The following is a 19,304-nucleotide window of genomic DNA, read 5'->3' as shown; positions in this document are numbered from 1 at the left end:
CCCAAGGGATCTCCTCTATGGAGAACTGGTGCAAGGAAAGCACCCTACAGGTAGACCACAGCTGCAATACATCTGCAAGAGGGATCTGAAGGCCTTAGGAGTGGACCTCAACAGGTGGGAAACCCTGGCCTCTGAGCGGCCCGCTTGGAGGCAGGCTGTGCAGCATGGCCTTTCCCAGTTTGAAGAAACACTTGGCCAACAGACCAAGGCAAAGAGGCAAAGAAGGAAGGCCCACAGCCAGGGAGACAGACCAGGAGCACACTACACTTGCTCCCAGTGTGGAAGGGATTGTCACTCCCGAATCGGCCTTTTCAGCCACACTAGACGCTGTGCCAGAACCACCATCCAGAGCACGATACCATAGTCTATCGAGACTGAAGGTTGCCAACAACAATATACCTCATTAACTTCCAGGCAGGCAGATGCAAACAGAAGTGTCCTTTGTGAGAACCAAGCCAGAACATGTGTGAGCACCCTTGGGCATAACCTTAAGAAATCTATGTTCACTTATGTCACTGGTCCATCCGACTGGATAATTTGCAACCACCTGGGCATCGTTAACTGCTCTCAGACCTGGTCAAGTGTGTTTGAACACCCAGTTGATCTGTGCACAGCAATCCCAGCAGGTGGGCTGGCTAGGACTATTGGCCTGGCTGGACCCAGATGAAGATGACAGTGAATCTGCAAAATAACCTGTCTGCTTTGTCGTGTGATCTTTCTGCAGTGGTGCTGATTTTAAAGTGTGTGAGAGACTTCTATTACTAGAAATAGAGGGAGAATATAAAGGGAGTAAGAGGAATCATTGCAGCCTTGTTATCCTACATCTAATGGCCCTTGAAACCAGTAAATCCATTGCTTCACTGCCCTCAGATGGAAATGAGACACAAAACAGAGTCCAATCTGCTATTGATGGCATTCCAGCCCCAAACATCCAGACAACTTCTCCCATTGGTTTCAAATAGATGTTAAACAGTGTGTGTGTGTGGGGGGGGGGGGTTTGAATGGAACCTGTAAGACCCCATAGATTACAGGTCATGAGGTAAAGTAACAATCTTCCAGCACTAAGATGATTACGGGGCTGGGGCACTTTCCTTATGAGGAAAGGCTACGGTGTTTGGGCCTCTTCAGCCTAGAAAAGAGACGCCTGAGGGGGGACATGATTGAGACATACAAAATTATGCAGGGGATGGACAGAGTGGATAGGGAGATGCTCTTTACACTCTCACATAATACCAGAACCAGGGGACATCCACTAAAATTGAGTGTTGGGCAGGTTAGGACAGACAAAAGAAAATATTTCTTTACTCAGCGTGTGGTCGGTCTGTGGAACTCCTTGCCACAGGATGTGGTGATGGCGTCTAGCCTAGACGCCTTTAAAAGGGGATTGGACAAGTTTCTGGAGGAAAAATCCATTACGGGGTACAAGCCATGATGTGTATGCGCAACCTCCTGATTTTAGAAATGGGTTATGTCAGAATGCCAGATGCAAGGGAGGGCACCAGAATGAGGTCTCTTGTTATCTGGTGTGCTCCCTGGGGCATTTGGTGGGCTGCTGTGAGATACAGGAAGCTGGACTAGATGGGCCTATGGCCTGATCCAGTGGGGCTGTTCTTATGTTCTTATGTTCACTGTCTAGCGACTTTTTCTCCTGTACTGTTTATGTATGCAATTACCTATAAACCCTCCATATAACCTTTCAAGATGCCACTGTGTTTGAAACAAGCTGCATACTGCTAGCTTGGAATTTTTAGGATATTTTCCTATGTGTCGCTAAAACTACCTTTTAGAGCTAATCTGATGCCCTTGTGAATGTTATTAAAGCAGAACAGAAAATAGAAGAGAGCCCTTTTGAGCATGCTTTCTAGCAATTGTTACATTTTTTCTGTTTGCTCTTCAGGCTTGGAAAATATTGTAAAGTTTATATAAGTGTTGTGTGTGTGGGGGGGGGGGGAACACCAGCTTTATAGATACTTGGCATATGCCATCTTTTTTGGATTTTAAGGAAAAAAAACATTTCCATTGATGGTATTTATGATATTTCTGCAGTTTGTTTCAGTTGAATGACAGGCCTAGCTCTTTCACTTTAACCATTTGCTTGAGGATGGCTGATTCTTGCAAATGTCAGTAGAATCACAAAAACAGTAGTAGCAATGGCTTTCCAAGGCACATAAGAGGACCCTTGCACACATCTTGGGTATGCTTCTCTCAAGTATCTTTGGACCAGGTTCCTTGGAAAAACTGCAGTTAGGTGGATAAAGAGAGCAGGGAGAGCATATTGGGATAGCAAGATTGAGTTGTGAATCGGGGGCTTTCCTAGTTCAGTCTAACTTATGCCATGAACACACTAAACGACCTTAAGCAAGTCATTCCCACAGACTCAGCTCCTCAGCTGCAATATATGGGAAATAGTACATACTTATCCTATACAATTGTAAGTTTTAAATCAACTAACACACGTGAAGAATTTTGCATAGCACAGTACAAATGCCAAGTATTACCCCCTGTAAGCATTCCAGGAGTTAAGCATGCATGACTATAGGCCTGCATCTCCACCCACCAGCTCCTTTATATCTAATGTTTTATATTGGATATTAGATTAACAGCAATATTGCAGATTTGCAGAAATAGGAGTTACTGAATAGCATCTTTTGCTCTTATAGGAGATGAGTGCACTGTTCCCATTTTCCAAGGTACTAAGAGCAGAGAGTTTAAGGTTCAGTTTCTATTAGTGTGCAATTTCAGACCTGACCCCTACGGTCTGCATTGCATATGTTCTCCTTAGCAATGCTTTATTTGGCAACAATCACATGGGGATGAGTTGAGGGAAATAGGATACACTAAAATGAAATAACTTGATGCATGAGTGTTTGGGGAGGACGAGGGTTAACTTTAAAGGAGGTATTGCCTCATTAGCATATTGAACTCTGGCTTCCACTGCTGCTATTGTGGGAGTAATTAAATGAAAGGGCCACATCTGGACCAAAGCACCTTTCCTTACAAGCGCTGGGCCAGAATGTGTTGTGAATTTTGCTTGGCTTGATCTGTTATAACACTCTGTGGCAAAGAATCCAGACTATTGAGCGGGATCTGAAGACTGTCAAGTCAATTTCCACCAAAACTTAGCATTTTCCATCCTGTGATGCTTCATGTACTCTGGTGGGAAGATAAACCCCCAGTCATAGTGTGCTTCATGTTTTCTCTGAGATATACTGTAGAGCAGTGTTTCTCAAACTTTGAGGGAGCTTTACTCCATCAGTAAGTTCTTGTGTGGGAGGGGCTAGGGCAGCAGCGATCCCCAGGATCGCGTTGTGAGGGGGGGGCGCTTGTGCCTTACTTTGCATGATGCTGGGCTGCAGCAGGCTGCAGGAGGTGCAGGCAGCCCTGCACAGCGCTCCCCGACACTTGGAACCTGCAAAAGAAGCAGGCGCAAAGCACCTCCTGCAAAACCGCACCCCCCTCGCCCCCCTTAGCAATGCGATCCTGGGGATCGCGTTGCAGCCTCCCTCCCCTTCCCCCGCCCCTTAAAGGGACGGGGGAAGTGTTACACGAACTGGTGGGTCGCGACACACCAGTTTGAAAACCACTTCTGTAGAGGTAAACCAAGCCATCCATCATGTTTGGCTTCTTGGATTCTTCAGATTGGCAGGAATGGGGGAAGAGGTGAAAGGTCTCAGAACTGATCCCTGATACAGTAGAAACTTGAGGTTTTCAGTATAGATTCCTCAAACTGCCTTGTCTCCCAGTTTCATAGCTCTGGACTGTGGGATTGGAAAAGTTCTTTCTCTGCCTAATCCACTGGGGAGCCACTGCCAGTCAGAATACATAACTCTGAGTTAGGTGGACCAAGACTCTGATTTGGCTAGTATGGTAGTTTCAGAATGACTAGCTTTGCAGTGATTATGCTACAGGCTTGGGGCACTGAGTGAGGTGACTGCCATGACCTTCTGTCACTCCTACTTGTTGGTCTTTGATTTCAGTGGCTGACCTGCCATTGTGGAATGGCAAGGAGAGACAATCTGCAGAAGGATAGCTGCCTTGGTTGTTTTAGCTGCCATGAATTAAGAGCCCTGTTCTAGTTGCCCTCTAACAGACCAATGAATTTGTGGCAGCTGGATCTGGTGTGGTGACCTCTGGCCCACAAAAGCCAATGCCACAATACATTTGTTAGTCTTTAAGATGCCACAGGACTCTTTGTTGTTATTTCAGTCAACAAAAATCACTCTCATTCCATTGTGGGAAAAGATTTTCAAATTTCTGCTGGATCCTGGGTTGCCAGTTGTTTGAGCTATTGAAACAACTGCATGTATGTGTTTTGTATTTTCTTAAATGTCAGCCACTAGAGAAGGGCACCACATGTTTCCCAGCACGTTAAACTGATGTTTACTCTTTGTTTCCCTTGTCCTCTGTCCTCCCCCTCCCCGGGTGTTAATAAGCTACAGGGTTCACCCAGAAGATTTTGCTGTTCTTTGCACCACTCTGTGAAGCTTGGGAATGTTCTATTTTTATCTTGAAAGATTTTGGCCGGGATGTGACAGGGACTCATCTGGAATAAGTAAAGAAGTTTGTTCATTTGTGGGGCTGTGACTTTTCCAGATAAAGAAGAACTTTTTACTGTAAGTGAGAGGGGCCCATTGCTAAGATGGATTGTGTTTCTTGCATGAGATACATGGGTGGTGTCAGCTTCAGAAAGAGAGAGAAAGAGAGAGAGAATGTGTTAGATCTCTTCTCTGGGGGGTAGGGTTTATTGGCATGGAAGTGTTTTTTGTTTTTTTTTCTCCTCCATGCTGTTTCTGGGTTTAATTTAGATATTTTTCCTAATTGTTCTGCTTTTGTATGTTGTTTTTATCATTCTCTTGGTTGGTTTCTCTTATAGATTGTGAAAACAGTTTCGGCCTGAGTGCATCATCCATGGCACATACAAACAGCAGGTGGCTCTCTGGAACTTATGACAAATGGCAACAATTAGAAATGGGGCACTTTTTAGGAAAACTCGTGAGCCCCTTCCTCATATGGCTTCCTAAAATATCTGAGACATGTGGATCTTGGGATTCATATATCTCCACTGTGCACACGTGGGATGCATGTGCATTTAATTTGCAAATGCATTTTCAAACAAAATCTGGATACAACAACTTTCAAAAATACTTCTGAACTGGAAACCACATCTTAAGATTTTTTTAAAATTTGTATTCTGGTGTTCTTCCAGTTCTAAAATATATGTGACAAGGGCACCCACTGCACATCTCCCACTTTACAAGGCATTATGTTCATCCTAGGACACATTTATTGCTGACTTAGTTGAAATGCAGATTATATCCTCCCCCCAAAGAAAGTATAAGCTTGGAAACAGACCAGAAGAAATGGAGTTCTCTCTTTGGGTCTTTGTGTGTGCAGTTACTCAGGAGCATCTAGTGCTAATCGCCATGGGAAAGAGGCTGTATGGGCTAATAGGCTCACCGCAGTCTGTGCCTCTGACAACTTAGTCTAGGATTGTGATCAGTGCTGAGACTCATTCAGTTTAAACAGGAAAGAAGTTGTGCAGAGTGGAAATGTACCTTGGAGTTGGCGTCACTCCTGTATTCTGATTTTTGCATCATGAGGGTGCTTCCTCCCATTCCCCCATTTTAATATACGCGTGAGGGATTTCTGCACATGTCTTCTGGCAAGAAATACCAACACATGCTGAGACAAGAAAGTGAATATTCTGAGAATATGTGGACTGTGCAGCATCCTTGTGTCACAAAGTAATATTCAAACAAATCTTCCCATATCATCTATTAAGGAGAGGACAGGATTTGCAACTCCACTGTAGTTACTTATAATATGCAAAGCAGCATCACTGAAATAACAAACTAAAACCTCAGTCCTAAGTCTGTTTCCTTGGAAGTGCATTGTATTTAAGCCAGTGGCGCTTACTGCCATGTAAATGTGCTTAGGCTTGCAGTGGCACGACCTCCTGTTTGTTCTGTAGATGCGCTCCTGGTGTCTAAATAACCTGGATTGCTTTGAAAATCCCAACTAGCTCTAGGCAGCGCTTTTCGAAAATCTTGGCCTCTGCTTCATCCCATATTGCTTTAATAATAGGAAGAATGTTCCCATGTGGACATTAAAAGGTTACTAAGAATTTATGAAACAGTAATCTTATTCCCCTTAGTCATGGCAATAACTCAACATGTGTTTACACAGAAGGGGTTGCCTCATACAAAATAGTGACCTGAGGGGTTGCTATACCAAATTCTTCAGCAATATGTTCGGGTTAGCTGTAGCCCTAATGTCCACAACATGCAGGACATGTATTTCCACTCCCTGCCCCCTCCCCCCCCAAAAAGAAAAGAAATTGAGAGACAGAACAACAGTGATCTGCAACATGTGAAAAAATGCCTTGGACTTAACAACCTTTGTCAGAAAAAAAAATGTATATAAGGATTCATTTGGATAGAATTGTTCAAAGGGGTCACAAGCAGAGAGAGTTTCCTAAAGTGATTTTTCAATCCCCCTCTAGCAGGGTTTTGAAACTGTATAGGGCAGAATCTTTGCTATCTGTTCACATTAGAACAGTGGTTCCCAAACTGGTGGGTTGCAACTGGCCAATGCCCCTTTAAGGGATGGGGAAGGGGAAGGCAGCAATGTGATCCCCAGGATTGTGCTGCTGCTGGGGACGGAAGGGGGGTTTTGTACGTACCCGCAGCCAATGCTGCAGTCCTGTGGGGTCCGGGGGCCCCAGGAAGTCCTGTGCAGGGCTCACCATACCTGCAGAAGTCTAAAAAAAGAGATAAAGGCGCATTTCCAGTTTTCACAATGAAACCCGAACTGCCTGTTTTTTGTTTTCATGTTTTAAAAGACTTTTACAGGCACAGGGCTCCCAGGACTCCCGAAGACTGCAGCACTGGCTGCAGGTGAGTTAAAAAAAAACAACTGTCCCCAGCAACAGCATGATCCTGGGGATCACTTTGCTGCTTTCCCCCCTCCCCTGCAACAACTTACAGTGCTCCCAACTTGCTCTGAAGATCCTTCAAAACTCTTTTTCCCCTTTTTTATTTTCAAAAACTATAAACAAATACACATAACACATAATACACAAAAAATAACGCACTTTACTACACAAAAAACGCAAAGGGTGCAGGAAATCATATATCATTATCATATATCACTAAAACTAATAAATCATTACATAGCTTAATCAATTCCCCTTCTAAATTTACCCCTTAATATCATTTTTCATTCATCATACATGTATCATATCATATCAAAGATAATATATATGTAATACAATCATCTAAATGCTCTAACATATATTTCTAAAACTTCATTTTCACCCAAGCATAAAAGAGTTTTTTCCCTTGCTCAATTTGTCAGTTTTTGTTGTTAATCCAAAACTTCTAAAAGTCTGTCCATTTCTGTAACATTCATTATTTTCTCTATTAATCATTTTTCATTAGTGTTTTAGAATCCTTCCAATATCGAGCATATAAGATCCTCGCTACAGTTAAAATCATAATAACTAGGTAAACATCGTTTTCTTTATCTATAACATCTAAAATAATGTAAAATTTGTTGCTCTAGTAAGTTTTTTATTTTGCTTCCAGACCCTTTCCCATTGATCTATTGTGATATTATGGCCTATATTTTACGCCCATTTTATCATGCATTGTTTTACTGTTTCTTCTTACATCTCAAAGTCCAATAATCTATCTTATAATGCATATATTAATTTTGATCTCAATCTTTCTTTAACATAAATGGCAACACCTCTTTTTTTTTCATCTGAAGCCACAAAAACTTCTCCTAATTTTTTATTCACCAACAATGCCCTATTCATTAGTCATCACATTTCTTTTTACTAGTCTTCCTCTCTTTTTGTCTTTTTCTTGTTGCTATTGGTGAGCACCTCTTTCTCTCTCCTCTAGGCTCTTCCCTCTCTGATTCATCTGTTGCTTCTAAGTCATCTGATTTCTTTTCATTCGACTCCATTTCTGGTCTATATTCTTCTAATTCTTTTCTTCTTGATTTCTCTTTCTCCTTTTCTTACTTATCTCGTCTTTCATCACTGTACTCAAGAAGTTTTCTGCTTTCATTGTTGAATTTGTATTATATCTCTGTGTCTGATATTGAAAAAACATACCTTCCAAAGAAAGCCATCTATATAGTATTTGCTTTCTCTTAAAAATTTTTGTCAGGTTTTCATATTCTTTTCTCTTCTTCCTCGTTCTCCATGGAACATGTCTCAAAATGTTAACTTTGTTATCATCCAGTGTCCATTCCTTTTCCTGTGAGGCCTTCAGTAATTTATTTCTGTAAAAGGTTCTGATGAATTTCACATGGATTTCTCTTGGTAATTCGTGTTTTCTCAGATAGGAAGTGCTCACTCTTCTCACTGAGTCCAATTCTTTAGATCTCCATCGGTGTATCAATCCATTCTGATATTAATCTGACAATCTGTCGTGATGTATCTTCTCCTTTTTCCTCTGGTATATTTTGTATCTTCACCACTTGAGCTGCACTATCCATCTGAATTTCCATTAATGTTGTCTCTGCATCGTGCTGATTTTCTTCTATCTGATATTTTAGCTTGATCTTTTCTTATCTTTTGTCCCAATCTCTCAATCTTTTGTTTATTTTCTTCTGATGTAATTTTCACCTTCATCAGTTGTCCAGTAAGATCATCTAATTGTTTAGTTAAAGTATCCACACTAGCTTAAGTTTGTACAGATTGGTTTGTTAGTTGCTGTACCATTGCCAACAGTTTCTCTATGTTTTCTTGCACAGTCTGTTTCCAGTCTTTCCCTTTCGGTTCCTCTTGTACTAATTTTCCAAGTCCCGTCCCCGACGCTGGCGGGTCTCGGACTTTCACTGTTTTGCCCGCCATCTTCATTCTTCCTTCCTTCCACTCGCAATGTTCTTTAAGGCCACTAGATGTCCTCAGCATATTATCTTTGCTTCAATTATAAACACAAATCCAGTTCTTACAATGTCTTTTAAAATCCACTAGATGTCACTGGTGCACTGTTGTTTTATTTATATTTCTCTTATCTTGTTTATACTTATAGCCTTGGCAATGCCATTCCTCCGTCCGCAGGAATGTCAAAACATCCAGCCGCTCCTTCAGGCACTCCCAAATGATAGTAACAAACCAAGGCAATAAATGCTCCAATACACAAACTTTTCAAGGACAGTTAATTTGTAATCCGACAAAATTCAAAGTTGAAAAGTTGTAATTATATTTTCATATATCCATAGCAAGCTTGGTAAATCTCCTCTATGATTTCTCCTCACACCGATAAGCATCTGGGGGAAAGCCTTCCCCCCTCCTCCTCTTCTCACAGCAAGAAAACAAATCAGGCAAACAAATTATTCAGTCCACGCCAGGCATACACAAATGGAATAACACTTACTTAAGTCTTTCAATGTCTTTCCCTGCTGGGGCCTTCAGCTTGATTTCAAAATGAATTCTTCACCATTGCTGCCAAGATGGCGGAATCTCCTGGGAAAGCCCCCCTTGGCCGGGCTTTATCTCCTCAGGAATCATGCCATCACGTGGAGGAGTTTGTCTCTCCTGACAAACAATCCTCGGATCTCCTCAGATCTGCAGTTTTTGGGGAAAAACAGAGTGCCTTTCAAGAACTCAAAAAAGGCACGTCTGCTCGGCTGCTGGCTGGCCCCTCCCCTCTCAAGATCCTTCAGTGAATCATATGAATAGGCTGTTGTTCCTTGTGTCTCCTCTAGGCAACCAAGTCTCCAAATAACCTAGCATATCCAAACCTCTGCCTAAATATTTTTAGACTGTTTGTCAGGCCATTTGGTATATTATACCAAGTGGCCTGGGGTTGGTTCTTACGACTAGTTGCACCAAGTGACCTGGGATTCTTCTTATGACGTAAGAATCATTTGTTTCTTCTTATGACTGTCTTGGAGACTGGTTCACCAGCAGGCAAAAGATCTTCCTTTTTACTTGAACCTCCACAACTGCAGAGATTAGAAATCCTTGTAAATCCAAACTTCTGCCTATTGGCATAGCTACAGATCACTATCCTTCTGCCTTGTAAAGACTGCCAGATCAAGTGTGTGACCTGCAGATGTGTGCTGTCAGATACACCTAATGGGGACAGGGCTGTGGGTGCCCTGAAATCCTGAGCTACTCTGATGGGGAAACCTCAGCATGAATGTTGAAGTCTCTCGGTACTAAAAGCATAGTGATCCTCAATATTGGCTCTGAGGCCACCTCTGCCAGCCCAGCCTGATGAGGATGCTGCAGGAATGCTGGACCTGACAGCATTCAGAGTTAAGGCCAGGCAAGCTTAGACAAAGATGAAAGAGCCCAAGTGCTGATGGCAGCACTGACAGCCTCATCCTGTGCACAATTGCTTCATAGGCCCATTGAACTGGGGAACATCTGCTAACTCTACCTTTGAATCCCAGTCCTCCCTCCCAGACCACAACCCCACAAATGAAGCTTTGCAAACCAGTTGGGGTCCCAACCCAAGGCTGAAGAACACTGTTAGAGGAAACTACATTTGTGTGACTTTCCTCCAGCTCTGTAGGCAGGGGGTTGATGTTGAATATGAGAGGTGGATGACTTGAATTAATGCTAGCAAGGTGGGCAGTGCACTTTGCAGGGATGTGCTTTTGGCCTTCAATTTGGAGTGTGGAGAAGAAAGGGTAGGGGTGGCTGAAAAAGAGACTGAACCACAGAAAGAGACGGGGCTTATGGCAAGGGGAAAAGGTGTTGGGAGCCAGGTCTGCACCCTAAGCATTAAACTGTATGCCCTGACTCACCAACTTTGCCTTTCCTTAAGCAGAATATTCCATGTTGCTCTTAAGATGCTTACACCTCATCTTGTGCAAAAATTCCATTGGTTTCAGTGGGGCTTTGTTCCATGAAAATATGTTAGGTTGGGGTGCTGAAGTGTAATGTGTAACCACAGATAAACTGCTGTGTTCTTAGCTATATCCATTGTTGAAGCTGCCTTATTTCGTTTGCAAAATGTGGGGATGCATAGTTGGTATGGGTAGTGATCTGGTTTGAAGGAAGGAACCAGGCAGGGTTAGGGCGTTGTGGGGTCATTTAAACAGACTATTGATGTATGAAATAATAAGGACTAAAAGCCTCTGCTTTCCTTGTAAACGGATCTCCTTCCTTCAGCTGCATTCCTGCCCATTGTTCACCCTCCACCCTTATACCCACCATGAATTCTATCTGTCTAATATAAACCTGAAAAACAACTAAAGCTCGTTGGCAGCCTGTATCTTGCATGGTTTGGTTCCAACTGTAAATTCAACAGGGCTGGTCTGATGATCTAATCCCAATGGGATTCTACTTCTGTTTTTGTGAGATTGGGTTGGGTCATAAGATGTAGTCCTAAATCTATCCAATACATTTTCACAAACAGTGCCAGAGGTGATATTGGCATCTTCACCTTTGCCTGTGCTAATTTTGTAGTAAGTATGTCATTTGTTGGGCCAAATTTCTCTTCCTTCCTAACATCTAGCATGCCCTCCAACGTAGATACCTGTAAGGATACACTTGCCTGTTTAGATGTGTCCTCAGCCGTCCTCCTCTCTTTTTGCCAGACCAGTTCCATGCAGCAGCTGTGGCACATTGTAGTCAAGCATTCAGTTTATATTTTCATATGTTTGTATACAGCAAACTCAAGAACCGAGCTGCAATACCGAAAGGATGACTTTGCAAATCCAGTGCTATGGCAAAATATTTAGGCAGTATTTTTGGGAGTAATTCATGCCGGGCTTCCTCTTGGAAAGTAGCTTTTCAGTATTCCTTTCTTGGCTTTTCCAAGCCTGTGGCAAGTTGGTCCATAACTGAATGACTCAGTGGTAACATTTCCAACATCAGAGCTGGACGTAGACAAAAGTGTCTGGGGTGGGGTGAGAGGTTTCATATACCCCTTTTGATGTTAAAATTAGATCACACGCCCTGTCCCCAGTGTATATGTGAGCAACAAAAATGGACGTACCATCATGTTGAGTTTAGCTGATAGTGCCAGTACTTCTTGTAATTGCCTGTATCATTAATGTGGTATTAATTAAGAAAAGTGAAATATAAATATTTTGAATAATAATTAATACACAAAGCCTCTTTTTAATGCAACTGTAATGTTGGAACTGGTCCATTGTGTGATTCCTTTCATGGACCAAAATACCCTTCCTGCAGCTATGTCTCTTCCAAGCCAGTGTATATGCAAGCCCAGGGCACACCTAGTAATGTTACACGGGTTCATCCGTGTTTACTCTGTTTGCATCCATAGAGGCACTGGACCCCATCGTTCCTTTGCTATGCTCAGCTGCATAATGATGCTGTGATTCTCAGCTTCTGCTGAGATTCCAAGCCCATGACCAGCTCCTTGCGCATGCGCGTACACTCATGCACACAAAGCATTATTTGAGCTCTGAGGTTGCTCACCAGTGAAACAACCTCCCACCCCACCCCCCTCGAAATGTCACACCTGCATTTCAGACCACATTCCACCCGCAAACAAGGGCTCGGCTTCTTTCCTCAACAGAATTTTCCTGCTGCTTTCTGTACAGGCCAGAGTTCAGAAGCTTTGTGGTTTCTTCTCATTCCAGAGAAGTGAGTGATCTTTGTGTGTACATGGAACACAAGGGAGTCACTAAGTCCAAGGGGGACTTTTGAGGGGGGGAGGACTAATGTGGGCTGGGTTCCTCTTGTGAAATGCTCCTTTTGGTGGAAACAAGCTACCCGCTTGAAGAAAAAACATTTGGCATGTTAGAAATGGGGCTCATTTACTAATTCCCCATCTGCTTTGGAAAATGCTATGGTTAGAGCAAGAGCAGTCTTAACAGTTCAGCCTACATAAACTCAGATGTGCTTGCGGTTTTACTTAAGAACCCACTTGTTCCTTTTCTAAGAAATGTCCTTGCCAACCTGGAGTTTGTCTTTGTGCTTGACCAGAAGAACAAACTACAGAAACCGTAATATGCTTAAATGACTAGACCTGTGGTTCCCAAACGTTTTTGCACGGGGACCCACCTTTGAAAGTGACACTCTCTTGGGATCCACCTAGCTTTATGAAACTATAAAAAAAAATTAAAAAACTAAACAACTTTTTAAAAAAGTTTCACTTTACCAGCTGCTCAAAACTCGGTTTTTATCCTTTTTACTTTGGAGCATTCGCTGAGTTCCACATATGTCAGGTCAGGACCATGGTGGCATTGAGTTCCCCTTTGCCTGGTATTCTAAGTGCACTAAGGCCTGGTTGCTTACCCATGAGTATACATGCATGTGCAGTTCGGTTTCTTTTTCCATAGGGCTAAATACATTTTTCCTTGTCACCTTGGGGGGGGGGGTCAGAACACACTTCTTTCTCAAATGTTTTTTGGGGTTTGCATTTGTCAAATTGGGACCATTCTGGTGGCATTGTGTTCCTCTCAACCTGCCTTTCTAAGTGGACTGATGCATGTTTGCCTAGTCATGAGTAAATGGCCACATGCAGCTCAGTTTCACTTTCCATAGGGCTCAATACATTTTCCTTGTCAGCAATTAGCTGACCAGTTTCAGGAACCAACAACAATCAGGGAGAGATCCATAGTTTGGGAAACATTGGACTAGCTAGACCAGGGGTGTCAAACTTGTTTCATACTGAGGGTCGAACAGCATTCATGATGCCTGCTATGGGCCAGAAGTGATGTCATTAGGCAGGAAGTGATGTCATTAAAAAATTCATAACCAAAAATAAGCACTTTTTCTCACTTAGGAACTCATTAGCTGCAAATGACGAAAAGAAAATACACAAAGCTTGATCATATTTCAAGTTATGAGAGCTGAATTTTCATGTGGGTTGCCCTTGCAGCAGTAAAACACCTCAGCACTGCTCAGCAGCTGAGAGCCTGAGGGCCAGATAAAAAGCTTCCATGGACCGCATCTGGCCCCCAGGCCTTATGTTTGACACCCCTGAGCTAGATTGTTAACCAGACCAGCAACCTTCAACACTTTAATAAAAGCAAATGCAACCTGGCAACAAGTTGGGCTGGGCTGTGTTTGATAACAGAATTGAGAGATACGGTAAGGTTATCCTGTGCACCCCCTGTTCTGAGAGATGGCTATACACACACCAGCTTTCCACTTATCAGTCCACACCATGGAGACTACATAAGAACATAAGAAGAGTCCTGCTGAAACAGGCCAAAGGCCCATCTAGTCCAGCTTCCTGTATCCCACAGTGACCTACCAGATGCCTTAGGGAGCACACAAGACAACAAGACACCTGCATCCTGGTGCCCTACCTTGCACCTGGCATTCTGAGGTTGCCTCCTAAAATCAGGAGTTTGCACATACCCATTATGACTTGTAACCTGTGATGAGCTTCTTCTCCAGAAATAGGTCCAATCTCCTTTTAAAGGCATCCAGACCAGATGCCATCACCACATCCTATGGCATGGAATTCCACAGGCTAATTACATGCTGGGTAAAGAAATAGTTTCTTTTGTCTGTCCTAGCTCTCCCAACACTCAATTTTAGCAGATGTCCCCAGGTTCTGGTGTTGTATGATAGGGAAAAGAACATCTCTCTATCCATCCTCTGCATAATTTTGTATGTCTCAATTATGTCCCCCCTCAGGCACCTCTTTTCTAGACAGAAGAACCTCAAATGCTGTAGCCTTTCCTTGTAAGGGACATGCCCTTACTGCAAATGACTGTGCAGTCAAAGATAAGAACTTTGCAGTGAGATATCTGCAAAGCAAACGGTTCTGGATTATACAGGCAGAAAAAACCCTTATTGAGGCAATCTGGAATGGGGAGGGGGAAAGAGAAGAAAATCTATTCAATCTGATTATGTGAAAAAATTTCTAACCCAAACAGATCTGGGGCATAAACAAAATCCAACCACTGCAAGCTGGCCTGCAGACCCTGAAAAGCCATGTGGTACACTTCCATGTGGACATGCGGTCCAACACTTCTTGGACAGAGCGTCTTCAGAATGCAGTCAGAAGATTGCATGATGGAATGTTTTCCAAAACCTTTATCCATTGGAAACTAGAAGGCCAGGGATTACAGTTCCATTCTAGCCCTTGGGCACCTGAGTTGACCTTAGGCAACCAGAATGGTCTATGCATAGAAGATAATTTGCACAACCTATCTGAAGGGCAGATGAGAAAGAAAGAAAGAGGAGATTGGTACTCCTCACTCACTCACATGTGCACCTACTTGTTCTTGTCAGCAGTCTCTGCCTCCTAATTGAGAGGATGTGGCTTTCAGATGCTGTTACCTCGAGCAGCTGCTTCAAGGCAGTGTCATTTTGGAAGATAGTGGTGCTTGAGAGAATGCTGTCTCCTTGCCCACAGAAATGGCCAAGCTGGGCCAGAGGTGTGACTGGGGTCAAGTTAGCATCCTTGATTCTTTTGGGAATTTGGAATAAGAAATGTCATTGCCCCTGTAGGCCTGGTTACGGATATTGAGCAAAAGAGTGATGGGGTGAAACTGTAGAATAGTAAGCCGTGAAAGAGCATGTCATGATAGAGATGTCTCTGCTTGGAAATGTTTTTGCCTCAAAAGGAGGGAGGTGGCTTGCCTACTCCAGCAGGTCTGCTGTATGTACCCCCCCCCCAACCAAATAGGAAACAAATAGTCTGCTTTACCAAATAGGAAACAAATAGTCGTTGCCTCCTCCCAGTCCCTTCAGAATAAATCTGGGGCCTATTTAAAACAAGGAAGGGAATGCTGAGTTTTGCTGCCTTCTGAGGTGAGAGTGACCCAAATGAACTGCACCCTGTTTGTTTAAATCACTGTGGCTGCTGCAGTTTTTTCAGCTGTTCCTCCTTCCTTTGGCCCATCTCCGGCAGGAGAACAGGGCATGACTTGTTCTACCTCCCTGCCCAGACCCCTGGGCTATGGCTCACTAGCCCTCATGTGCAACAAGCAAGTGGCACAGGGGTTGGGAGAGTGGGAAAGGAGGATGACTGAAGAGAGAGGCAGTTCCTTGGTTATTTTTTGGCACACATTTTTCATCTGTAGGCATTGGCACCTACAAGAGGAGCATGACTGGAATTCAAAGGTTGGGAAGGGGGACACATTTCATTTTAAAAAGCTTTCTAAAATAAGGCTGAAATCCTAACTACACTTTCCTGAGAGTAAGCCCCATTGAACAAAATAGGACTTAATTCTGAGTAGACCTGGTTAGGATTGTGCCCTTTGTATCAGATCTGTGTTGTAGGGTAGGTCCTCCAGAATCTTCTGCAGTTTTTGAAACCATCCATGGAAGGCATACAAGAGGCAACATTTAGGAATAGCAATCTTTGCTCCCTTGAACAATGTCAAGAAATTTGATTTAATTCGTTGCTGACCTTATTTTTCACTATGCTTTAACATCTTCTCTTTTGTCTAGGTTAACAACAATGGAATAATCTCTTTTCTGAAAGAGGTGTCTCAGTTTACACCAGTAGCTTTCCCCATCTCTAATGATCGACGTGTGGTTGCAGCTTTCTGGGCTGATGTAGATAACCGGCGTGCAGGACAAGTCTATTACCGGGAAACCAAGGACCAAACCATCTTGGAGAGAGCCACTAAGGACATCTGGCAATATTTCCCAGAATTCCCAGAGTTCTCTGCCCAATGGGTATTTGTAGCCACTTGGTACCAAGTCACTTTCTTTGGAGGAAATTCACTTTCACCCGTAAGTTGTGTGTGTGTGTGTGTGTGTGTGTTGGGGCTTTGTCAAGCTACAAAGCTAAAGAGCTGGTTCATGCAATCCACAAGCTATGGTTCTTCAGGATCCTGAGTCCAGGATCTATCTCCTATCTTCCCTTTCCTCCTCAACTCTGACACAAAGCGGTGATGTTTGCAACCTGGTTTGTTTGATAAATATGACTTTGTAGCTTATCTAAATCCAGGAACTGAAATTTAACTCTGGCTTGTAAACCAGGGTGTGAAATAAAAGTTTAATTTTGATTTCAAATACTGGTATATGTATCCAAGTTAAATCACAGTTCCCAGCTTCATACAAACGGCAAAACCATGGTTTAAACCAGGGGTCTCCAAACTTTGTGGCCAGATGGCCGCATCAAATATCTGGTGCAATGTTGAGGGCCAGAAAAAAATTTAAATATAAAATTTAAATAAATAAATTAGAGATGGAACTTAGATGAGTTAATAATTGAATGAATGGGCTCATTCATTCAACCAGCCCTCAGAACACACTCCAAAAGCAACCAGATCACAGCTCCGTTCGTGTTCAGTTGAGTGGGCCAGAGGCTTCCAGGGGACAAGGAGGCTGGCCGCGGAACAGATAGAGGCTCGCTGCGGGCTGCATCTGGCCCCCAGGCCGGGGTTTAGAGACCCCTGGTTTAAACGTAACAGAGCGTCATGGCACACATGCACATAAGTTAAGGGAAGGAGGAAGCATAAACCTTGGCAGGCTTCAGTTCATGTTTGTGATCCAAGCTTACCATAGTTTGTAGATTGTGTGAATGTACCCAGAGCATAGTGAGCTGCTGACCCCTGCATAAAGCAGTCTGTGTGGAGGTTTCAGATAATGAAATTTCAAGTAATGAAATTGTCTTTGCACTGTGCAGGTATTCAAGGTGCAGCAAGGGGAAAAAAGCAAAACAAGTTGCAGTAAAAAAAAAACAACCTAGTTAAAATTCTCAAACTGTAGAATAAATGAAAACCTAACAGCAGACAAAATCCTTAATGCAAGCAGCAGCAAAGACAGGAAAGATGGCTCAGCTATTAAAAGCTTGTCTGCCAGGAGCATTGCTTAAAATTCCAGCTCAGCCTTCCTTGACCCCTCAACTGCAGTTTCTAAAACGCGTATTTTAAATAAATGCGTAAAATCTCAAACAAAGAACAAAGGAGCCAGATCTTCCAGTTTGTGCATGTACAAATGTCCCGTCCCCCCCCCCCCGATAATAAATGCTGCAGTTGGTTCATTGTGGCATTCCTTCTGCTTTGAAGTGTGTTTCTTTTTCTTTTAGGTAAATACTTTCCAGATAGTTCTCATCACTGACGGCACGCTGTCCTTCACTATCTTCAACTATGAGTCAATCGCCTGGACCACTGGCATGCATGCCAGCAGCGGAGGAGACTCAGCTGGCCTGGGAGGCATTGCGGCCCAGGTAGACTCCATGATCACACCTTGCAAGCAAGTCTTCTTTCTAATACCTGGCACACATTCTCCCAGACTTAGTCTGTTTGCTATTCCATGTCAGGACCATGGAATAGCGAGGTGATCACCAGCCCCAACTTCCCTTTCTCTCTCTCTCTCTCTCTCTCTCTCTCCCTCCCCCCCCCCACTAAGACCATATAAGGGACTTTGTTGTAGTGAAACCACAGCTCTTTATTTTGGCCAATGCCTCATAGTTCCTTCCCTTCATATAAGAGCTGTCCAGCAGTGGCTGCAGCAAGTACAGCTTTCCCTTAGTGTTTTTATTTCAGCCATGTGTGTTATTTTCTTTCTTTTACCGCTGGCTTTTTGGATGTGTGAATTTACCACTAATTGATCTGTGCTTGGCTGGCTGCCAGCTCTCATCTGGGAGTCTCCAGTAAGCAGGAAATTGTAGGTAAAGGAAATAGACACACTTTCAATCCCAGAAATTCAGAAGTGCAGGCTTTTATGACTGTAAACAGAGTAGTAACCCACATGCTTTAGATTCTGTACAGCAGTGGTCTTCACCTTTTTTGTGCCACAACACAAACAAATAAATAAATAATTAGACTAAGGACCCACTGGCCATCCTGCCCCCCTCCCAGGATCCTATCCACCCTCTCCCCATCCTTGTAATGCCTTCCCAGCACTGTTCACTGTAACCAAATATTCTTATTAGAGAGAGCAGAAAAATTACCATGAAACCTGGCACTGGTGAACGCTATTTTAGCACAGTTGCTAGGAACCTGAGCAGGACTGGGACACAATCTCCTGGTACCTAAAGGGTTACACCAGATGGTTCTCCTTTACCTGGTGGTGCTCTAGTCCAGTGTTCTTCAACCTACTTTGTTTCAATTAATTGCTGTGAGCCCACAACTGAGACTTCATGACCCCATTGGGGTTGCAACCCCAAGGCTGAATAACACCACTGTGCAGTGCCTCAAAAACACCCTGCCCCAGTCCAGCCAGAGCGAGAGAGAAAAAATTGAAAAATTTTCACCAGCCATCAGCTTGTGACCAAATTTGCAAGAACATGTTGCCGTAACAAATAATGCGATAGAGTGTCTCGGCACGAGCACCTCATGGCTCAGCATGGCAAAGGCTGCTGCTTGGCTTGAGTTAGCAGAATTGTGCTTGTTTCGCAGAAGGGAGCAAGAGAGTCCAAGATTCTCTTGGATTCACCCTGGGCAGA

General features: G+C 43.3%; 1 protein-coding gene across 1 annotated transcript in view; it reads left to right on the top strand.

Moving 5' to 3' along the window:
- Positions 1 to 19,304, top strand: part of SNED1 (sushi, nidogen and EGF like domains 1) — a 95,539-nt gene that overhangs the window by 23,320 nt on the left and 52,915 nt on the right. The window contains exons 4-5 of the mRNA XM_066621501.1: positions 16,355 to 16,642; positions 17,943 to 18,083. Of these exons, the coding sequence (XP_066477598.1) occupies positions 16,355 to 16,642; positions 17,943 to 18,083 (429 nt within the window). The remainder of the gene's footprint in view (positions 1 to 16,354; positions 16,643 to 17,942; positions 18,084 to 19,304) is intronic.

Source organism: Tiliqua scincoides, chromosome 3 (assembly GCF_035046505.1).
Source record: "Tiliqua scincoides isolate rTilSci1 chromosome 3, rTilSci1.hap2, whole genome shotgun sequence".
NCBI lineage: Eukaryota > Metazoa > Chordata > Lepidosauria > Squamata > Scincidae > Tiliqua > Tiliqua scincoides.
The sequence above is the reverse complement of the archived record's forward strand: the minus strand, read 5'-3'. Positions and strand labels throughout refer to the sequence as shown.